At 40.1% G+C, this 9,776-nt stretch overlaps 1 protein-coding gene and 1 long non-coding RNA gene across 2 annotated transcripts; one reads left to right on the top strand and one right to left on the bottom strand.

The window, feature by feature from the left end:
- Window positions 1-219: 219 nt before the first annotated feature.
- Window positions 220-2,981, top strand: LOC124405059. The gene is made up of 5 exons (XM_046879637.1): window positions 220-348; window positions 818-1,409; window positions 1,484-1,939; window positions 2,065-2,223; window positions 2,328-2,981. The coding sequence occupies exons 1-5, from the start codon at window positions 220-222 to the stop codon at window positions 2,528-2,530; spliced, it is 1,539 nt and encodes a 512-aa protein (XP_046735593.1). The 3' UTR covers window positions 2,531-2,981.
- Window positions 261-5,582, bottom strand: LOC124405076. The gene is made up of 3 exons (XR_006929064.1): window positions 5,489-5,582; window positions 2,298-2,435; window positions 261-380 (listed from the first exon to the last, which is right to left on the bottom strand). It is a non-coding gene; the product is annotated as an uncharacterized LOC124405076 (long non-coding RNA).
- Between the last annotated feature and the right edge of the window lie 4,194 nt (window positions 5,583-9,776).

Here is a 9,776-nt window from a genome sequence, read left to right as displayed (position 1 = left end):
ATCATTAATAAATAAAGAAAAAATACATGCAACAATTACATTGAATGCAGCATTGGGGTACACAGCGTGCGCCAGTGATTATTGAAGCGTATCTTACCGCTAACGATAAAAAGCTTATCTCGATTTTATACCTGCTGATAAGAGGCGTGTTATCGTGACCAGGTGGGTGAATGATGTTTCAGTCAGTTTTCTGTCCAGCGTCCGACGTATAATAATGCAATGGTGAAGTACACTCTGCTGCACAAGCCGACGTTGTCGACATGGCCGTCACTCCCACGGCAAGTGAAAACGATCATTGTCGCTGGGATTTTGATTACTCTAACAATACTCGTTCTCGTTCAGGCTGCGGTAAGTACAGATGACGCATTGGATTATCGTACCTGGGGGATAAAATTGTCGATATATTTTCTATTAACACGTGTTTCTTCAAGCTAGCCTCACAACTAATGATTATGGTATGCTATTGATAGATCAATCATTCCAGTCTGCTTTCAATAAGGAATCTCGTATTATGGCTAAAATCGAAGGCTTATATTGGACCCAGATCGGGCAGCCATGTTATATCACATGAATCATGCTCTTCGAGCTTATATACCCGTGCCGAGAAAAACATTCAGTAGATAGTTAGAATTGGAACATTAAATATTAGTTTGAAATGATATTTGGTTGGTCACGAGAAGGTAATGATAATGGCTCTGTCAGTAATTCGATGACTAATACTACAGTCACCCACGACGTCTATTCCTTGTATTACATTTACGAATCTGACAATAATACATACTCAGAAAACTTATCTATTTTTCATGATTATTTGCAGAGAAATGCAAAGTTGAGAGACTTGTACAACATGAAAGCAATGACAGCCGAAATTCTAGACCTTGAAATGAGATTCATGCCGGATATAGAATCGGAAAAAAGTGATCGATGGAAATCCGCATCTGTTACGGATGGAATGATCTATTCCGCCTACTTGGACTCCCGACCAGAAATAGTCTTGGAGGATCGCCACCACGATAGTTCAGGCGAGAATACTTGGGCAGTGATAAGAGTGATAGCGGTATTGCCATTGGCGATGAAAGACAAACCACTAACGTGTTACTTAGAATACAGAGGGGTAGACGAAAAACGTGGTATTATTCAAAACAGGACAGCGTCACGAGTACAACCGATAAAAGAAAACTGGGGCTTGAAGTACTCGGCTTTTTTTGTACTCTGCGATTTAACTTTACCAGTAAACATGGACTTCCAAGAATTTTACTACGCCGAGCATCTTCCCTTGAAAGTTGCACTGGCAAATACCACTCTTGCAAATCTGGATGAGTTGCAATTTGTCAATATTCGTTACCCCGAGGGTGGTGTGAACCAGGCTAACGACGACGAGGACGAATTTTTGGCTGTATGCGGACCTGGTGAGCCTCAATTCCTTCTTGATCTTAGGATCAAGTATTTTATATTTTTATGCAGATTCAAATTGCAATTTCAGTACTGCATCACGAATATGGCCGAGCACTGCATCTTGTCGAGTTCATAGAGTACCAACTGATGCTGGGGGCCGATCACATAATGTTCTACAACAAATCTGTTACTCCGGAGGTGTCCAAAGTCTTGGCACATTATGTCTCGAGAGGCGTGGTAACGGTCCTCGAGTGGAAATTACCATCGATATATAAATTTGAGCTTACCCTCAGAGTCGATGGACAATTTGCAGCGTTAAACGATTGTCTCTACAGAAGTTCTTTCCATAAAAACTATAAGTACGTCCTGGTATCAGATATAGACGAATTTATCGTGCCCAGAAGGCATAAGGACTACAAGGAACTCCTCAATTTTCTCGACCCGCCCAATCCTTCCGGCGTTAGGAATCAATACGCATCGTTTCAGTTCAGAAACGTATTTTTTTATCTGATGTACGGCGACGATAAGACGGATTACGACCCGGGTAAGCTTTTTTCAGTTCAAAGACAACATTGACTTTAGCTTGATGAATATACATATATACTCCGTAACAATACTCAACACGTTGTTAACTATCACTAAACTATTCTTTGTACTACTCGATTTCAGACGTGCCGTATCTTTATCTCCAAGCAAAAACTGAACGAGTTGAAAATCCGCAGAAGCCCAATGCGAGGAGTAAGTATATAGCACGTTCTCAAGACGTGGTGGAGATGGGAAACCACTTTATATGGCACCATCGGCCCGGCACATCGGTTTTTTCGGAAAGTGAGTTGATGAACCTTATGATGAAAATCATAGAATAATTGTAGATTCAAGTTCTACCGACGTTAGGTGCTCACCTTTACCTTCCGACGCGATGCTCGTTTTAGGGTTCGAGCAACTCGTGGCCGACCCAGACGTGGCCCTTTCTCACCACTATCGAGATTGCGAGGCAGAAACTACAGGCTGCTACTTACGGCCAACGTTGATTGACAGAGCTGCACATAAGTATGTCAAGGATCTTGGTAAGAGAGTGGGGCAAGCTTGTACAGATATATTTAAGGAATCCGGCTGTCCGGCTCCAACAGACTGATCTACTTCCAAAGAATCCAAAAGGTATTTGTGGTAAATCCAAATCCAAATGGTATTTGTGAAAAATGCGTTTCGATAACCCGAGCTAAGAGATTTCAACCCATTTATAAATCAAGGGGCGAATACAACATAACTTGTGTGCTCGGTATAAACATGAATGAATGAATGATGAACTGTATATGAATGATGATTTGTAAATAAAATAACACTGTATAGTTATTACGAATAAAGAGTTTCATAATTTATACTCAAGTATATTATTATACATGTTTAAAGACATTTTTAAATCATGATTGTTGTACGTTACTAAAAATTGAGCGATACATTTTCGAATTCATATGCTTGATGCTATGTGATAAGTCGATTAATAAAGAGTGAATAATATTCTTATTCCGAAAAACGGAATGTAAGGAAATGTAATTCTGATCACTAAATGACAATTGTATTACAGTTGAAAACAATTATGTCAGTCAGCTCAATGACGTGAAATGCAATTAATATGCCGTCATCTGAATTTAATTTTCTTTTGATGCATTCTGCCGTAAAAAATGTCACCCATTTAAACACGATTGTATACGATAAATTTAATATATTTATGTAATATATTCTTTATGGAATTGAATAAATGTATTTTTCGCACTCTCTTTGTGTAAAGATTTACCCGTTTCGTTTCGATATCGTGCAAGGATCAGCCTGTTGTTCAACCTGTTCTTACCTTATCGTTTCATTTCTTTTCCACCCAACGAAAAAAATCGAAAATTCACATTCATAGCGAAGAATCTCTAAATGGTGAAAGCTTTTTTTATGATGGATCGTGTAAAATCCCACAGCTGGTCCAACAGAATATCGTGAGTTGCCGCTAAGTTCGCAGCTCAGCTGCTTCGTTCCATGCAGGTATGTATACATATACAGGTATATTTTAAAGGAAAGAGGGATCCAGATAATATATGACATGTGGTTTCTTTTACTTATTTCCGCCCAAGAAAGGAACCAGGCAAATGCATAACAATAAGATTTCTCGAGACGTCGAATCGCGTTGGTGCGAGCTAGCAGATTGGAACGTCGTCGCAACGATACGACACACAACACCGATCAGAATTCGCACAGGCTTTTAGCTGTATGCATAAAGCGAAGAAAATCGAAGAGAAAAAAGAAATAAAAAATTGTGGCTCTACTGAGTTTTCGGTTCCAGCTTCAATGGAGTTGCCAGTCGTGAACTCTCGTGAGCTCTCAGAAGCTGATTTCCATTCACGTTTGTAAATTACATGATACAATTATACTCATCAAGATTTTAATTTCTGCAAATCGTTCTGTAAAATTCCGCATGGATTTTTAACCCGGAGGCGCAGTATTGCACAGATTGAACATAAAAACAAAAATCACATTACATGTAATGAGATAGGAGAGAAAAAAAATGTTGCGTCACCTTTTACTGGGCTATAATGACGCTTCGATCCTCGGGTGAAATCTGACCCCTGTTACGGGAATACGAATGGTTGTTGTCTACCCCGGTTCGTTAAGGGCAAAAGGTGCCAAGGAACACGGTATGTATTAGTTGAGCCCCCGCGAAATGCCGACGACTCATACTCGCTCGGGTGGCAAAATCTCGTGGAACTGATTCTTTTCTTGATCTCGCGATATCTCATTTCTTACGACAGGTAAAGAGAGAGCTTGAAGCCGATTAAGTGACGGCAACACATTGTCATGAGCTGGATGTGTATCGCGAGGCGTGGAAAAAGCTGCAAACTTTATCACAAAGTTTTTCTATATTTCGCTTTATGATTGAGAAACAACGGATTTATAGAACGCGTGAATGGATTGTATAAGGAAAGCAAGAGATATCAATTCACTTCGGTATTTGAATGATGTATTTTCTTCTATTCGATTGATTCTACTTCACAGAGTATTATTACCTGCATTGAAAACCCCTGAATATGGTTTCCCTGTAAATCCATTTCCAGTCAAAAAACTTTCGCCTATAATAGCATTCTGAAAACAGATTACGGAGAACGAAATTTAAGCGAGAAAAACCCGGTCAAAATGAACGAAAAATCTGAAAATTTAGATATTTTTCAGGACGAATTGATCAAAGTTAACAAAGTAAAGATTGAGTCATATCTTCCGGAGCACACGTCCGTGGCTTTTCCATGAGGCTCCAGATTATGCGGTGACCGTTGACCGTCTATCCCGGAATTTCTTAAACGAAAAGTAAGCGAATAAAACTTCATATCATTATAACGCAACCTAACATTCTAGAAATGGAGGAAATAAAGAGAAGAACAGATTCTCCGCAAATTTATTTAATCAAAATTTGCTAAAAATTTCACGAATCACTTTTCCAAATGCCACGTTGTGCAGAACAGCATTTGCCACACTGATTAACTCTTGGCGAAAAAATTGACGAAACTACGGGTGAGAATTGGTTCCACCTTCTGGGAACAATAAGAAGCGGGAATTTGCCATAATGCAGAATTGATTCGCTTAATGTATATACGATAAGGAGTAACGGTCCACTTTCACTTATACACAGCGGATTCAGGTATTGGAATTGCAATTGGAGTTGAAATTGTCCGATATAAGTGTTCGTGGAACAAGTCAGCTGATGTATATAATTGCAAATGGCGTTAGGAGCCGTCTACATCGACACCTTCCTGCCACACGAAATTTTGCGAAATTACCAACCGACCCAATAAGCCATTGCGCCATTCACATCAATCTAACAGAGCCGCAGTTTTATCAATTTAGCAAATTAGACATTGAGACGAAAAACGCATTAATCTAGTTCAGCAGGAGACTCGCTGTGAGCGACATGAATTAATCGCTTTTTATTATCTTCTCAAACAATTATCATTTATACCTATTTTATGTACAACTCTTCATCATTTTCATCATTCGATAATTATTCAAAATTTTCTCATCGCTTAGAAAGAGGAACTACAAACACACACAGATCAATTACCTGCTTTATAGTCACTCGACTCGTGTTGTATTCTTCAAACTGACGTCAAGTTAATTGTCAGGCACATACCGGAAATGGAAGCAGCATTCGGAGTCTGAAAAGATTTCACACAACTTTAGAAACATATTCAACGAATTGAGAACCAGAATAAAAGTTGAATAACCTAAAAAAAAAAAAAAAGAAGCTATATCTGGAATGCTTGATAGGATGCGTGAATCAGATAAAGTGATCAACTACATTAATTTTTATTTGTGGACATCTGGAGTTTAGTCAACCGGATTTTTTCATGGTATAATTAATTGTATTAATTATAAGAGTCGCGCGGTATAATTAGTTGCATGCATGTGATCAGCCGGGGAATATTGACACTGACTAATCCAAAAACTGGACGAAACCGATATTGGCTTTTAAGGTTTTGCACCGTCCTTCATGCGAGGATTTCCTCGGTTCCTGTACGTGACCCTTGACATTTTCGATTCTTTTGGCGTATCAGTAAATGATCGTTTAGTTGCAAACGAGCGAGAATAGGCGACACACAGTGGGCGAGAATCCGGAATCACGGTGATATGGGCGCCTCTGTCGAGCCAGGCCTACCTTCGGTAGGAGAGTTTTTCCTTAAAAGGTACGTCGCCAGGCAGCGTTCGTAAATTCTCCTATCATCTTCTTTAATTTGTCAGACTTGAAAATGACTCGCTTCCCTCCCCAAGAGCTCCGATACGCTTTTACTGGCTTTATCCTAGGTATACGCGTGCAAATTCACCGTCGAAAAGTTTTTGCCCCTTTCCCAATGTAACCGTACCCCTTACATTTTTCGGCATCGCCACGGCATCCTATTCCAAATTCCAGACGCGTTGATTCTTTATTGGAAAACTGTCGGCCAAGGGGATAGATTTTGGCCATGAGGGAAAATCACGCTTCTGTAATATTATATACGTATATAAATATATATATATATATATATTATATATATATATACGGATATTGTAACAAGATCCACGTCGTGTCCATTGTCCACGATTAATATGGTCGTTCCAATCGTCTCGCGGCGTCCTCGGATGCTGAGGACTTTCTCAGGATGTCGTTATCCTCGAAACAGCGTGGGTATATAATGCGCGAGAGAAATTAAAACAGCCCGAACCGGTATACTTCCAATGGTTGTGATTGATACTACAACTGGAAGAAGTCGTTTTTAATCGCGACGATCTGGTAGAGTGGTTCGCCTTGTGTTTTATTGTTGAATGCTCATTGTTAGACAAGGATAAACGCGACCGGCAATAAAGCTGGATACACCATTGTGCCGAATACGCTTGACGACAATTTTTCCGTCCCTCTTTTCCAACCCAAGGAATAGCTTTCAACTAAATTCCCGAAGCGAAAATCCGGCGCGGAAAGTTCTTCCGCCCAATCCATGCGAGAGTTATTGAAATGGAATGAGAGGTGTTATTTCGTTGAAACTCGTTTAAAACTTTTTCGCGTTTTCTTCTCTCTTTTACTAGACTGCTTCATCTCTAATTAGACTTAAATATAAAGCATGCGCGGAGAAGTAAATCTGCGAAAAGTGGTTCAATTTCCATCCGGTATCAAGGCGCGTACCTTTTTGCTTTGATGCTAAGTAGTGGGTAGCTAGGCTTTCATGAGTGGATAGAAAATAAAACCTCCATTATGACCGCGAAACAAAGCTTAGGCGGATCCATTGCAGGGACGAGTGTAAGTAGAACTGAATCCCTTTCAAGGAAGGAGAACCTTGAGGGATAAATTGTTCTCTCAGTATTGCGGTTTCCGAGTCCTTGATAATCCCAGTCAAGTTATCGTTATCGTCCTTATCCGTAACTCGTAGCTACAGGAAGTGGGAAAACTTCCCAATAACTTTTCCTGCACACGTATGCGAGATAAGAGAGAAAAAAGTGTTTCATCTTTTTCTCCCTCTTTCTCTCTTCTTCTCTCCCTCTTTCTTACATTTGCTCAAACACTTTCCACCTAAACCCTATAATTGTATGACTATAGGTTTCGCCGAGCTCTAGGAAGTCCACAAGATAAGACGACGACGCAGTTTTTTAAATTCCTCCATTCAGAGATAAGAAAGAATTGACGCGGTTGAAAAATTCATCGCCACCGTGACATCGTTTGTCTTGTCAGGAAAAATTGCAATTTCAATATCATCCGGTTTCTAATTTCAGCCGCTGCATCCTTCGACGCTTACAAGAGACACCGGCCAGACGGGGGAAAACCTGTTTGCACTGATTCAGAGTCTGACTTTGGGCGTTTTTTTTCGCTCGATATCAGGACTTCAAACCTTGCCGAGAGGGTCAACTGGAGCCAGATTGTTGATTGCATTCGTGGAATTAAATGTTGTACCAAAATCTGAATTAATTTCACAGAAGGCACTTCGGTCATAATTGAATAGATAATCAAAAAAAGGAGAAAGAAATATCCCTGCAAAAATTTTCGCACACTAGTACCTAAGTCGTCATAGATATTATATCAACTGAAGTAAGATCTTGAAATCTCATCTCCTTAACTTAAAGCAGAGAGAAGTTGCGTCGTTTTCTCCCCTTAAACGTAAATGAAACTCAACGATAGACTATTTCGGAGCCAGAGCCAATGGCATTAGGACACTTCTGCTTTATATTTATACCTTCTATTGAGGGAGACAAGTGTAATTTACCTTACGTGCTTGATAAAATTCGTCCGCTAATATTGGCCAAAAATTTCCATAAAATACCGGTTAACTTACAAGGTACACGTTTATACTGTGTAACAGTTTGTTTACCTGTAGTTTTACGCGGGATACGAACCTCAATGTCTTTACACGAATATTCAGAAGTTTATAATTAATTACCCAGTTGACAGACTCGTATAAAATAGAATCGTATTTAATGGTATTGAACTATACACGTCCATGCCTAAATGAACAGTTCAATTTTACAACATTTCTAGTCAATTGAACAGACCCCATAGCCTAGAGCTTGGGTTATTCACATCGCGTGGTTCTCCCTTCCTTATCCATTGCTTTACCATCAATCCGTCACACTTTGGTGTATTGCGGTCGGCACTAATCGCCAATATTTGCATACATATTACTACTGCTGCTACGAATGACTCACAATCAGATGGGAAATACCCGGCTGCTTAACGTTTCGATCATCGTATATAGAAGGAAGAAAAATGATGATTAAATAACAGGAATAGATAAGTCTTGAAAATTGTCGAGAAATTCTTGTTGGATCGTTGCGTAGAACGCGAAACTTGATTAGAATTTCAATAATTCGGATTCCTTGATTTTCGGGGGAAAAACGCCGGATCCGGGTTGCTGAAACTGCCGCATTTTTACGCCCTGATTGTGAAACGAGTGTCAAATACGTTCAGCGATAAAAGGAAGGCGCCGCGGTCGGTTAGAAACCGCCAAAGCGAGCAGCTGTTATCTAGCGTTGTCTAATCGATACACAAGCGTGCAGGACATTAATGACAGTAAAAATAACGACGGAGGACCTGTAATAATCGACACGAAAGGCGCGATAACGACCCGAACGCGGGAAAACAATCTCGCGTTATGAATATTGAGACCCAGAACACGTTGAACCCGAGTTATTAGGAAAGTTAGAACCATCGTTATTCGAAGTTTATTAGGTGCGCTGATTACATCCCATGGGAGGATGTTGAACCATAAATTACGTATAATCCGAGGGTCGTCGAACGGAAAAATGACAACGCGTTTGTCTCATATTTTGCGCGTTTTAAAAAGTTTTTTGCGGGAGGAGTAGGGGAAAGACATGGCGGAATTCATTATGAAAATTCTGACGCGTTCCATGGGTTTTTATAATGATAGCATCCAGCCCGGAGGGACTCTGCATTACGTGAGTAGCTAAATAAATTAACATTCACCGAGGGCCCTCGGATTCGGCAGAAGGAGTCAGGAACCTGTAATTCATCGTTTCGGGATAAGAGATCCGTTTTTATTAAGTTAATCCGTCGCTCTATGGCTCTTCTTCGTCGGCGATTCACCCCGAAAAGCACTGGTCGTTCTCAGAGCATTAAGAAGACGGAAAGTAGGGAAGGAGGTAAATAATGGCAGGTGACAGAGTCATTCTGCGACAAAAACCTCGAAACCATCAACCACGGTTCATAAATTTGAACAAAAAAGAACGCGATGCAGTCGAGTGCCCAAGAATTTTACCATTGGAACTGTGTGTTCGTTCGATTCGTTTATTGCTCTTTTGATAACACGAATTCACATTTTTTCCTGACGGTAAACATTCATTATCAACTTTCTTTCATCCTGGGTAGCGGC

This window comes from Diprion similis, chromosome 1, assembly GCF_021155765.1.
Source record: "Diprion similis isolate iyDipSimi1 chromosome 1, iyDipSimi1.1, whole genome shotgun sequence".
Taxonomy (NCBI): Eukaryota; Metazoa; Arthropoda; class Insecta; order Hymenoptera; family Diprionidae; genus Diprion; species Diprion similis.
This window is presented reverse-complemented; position numbering and strand designations above follow the sequence as displayed.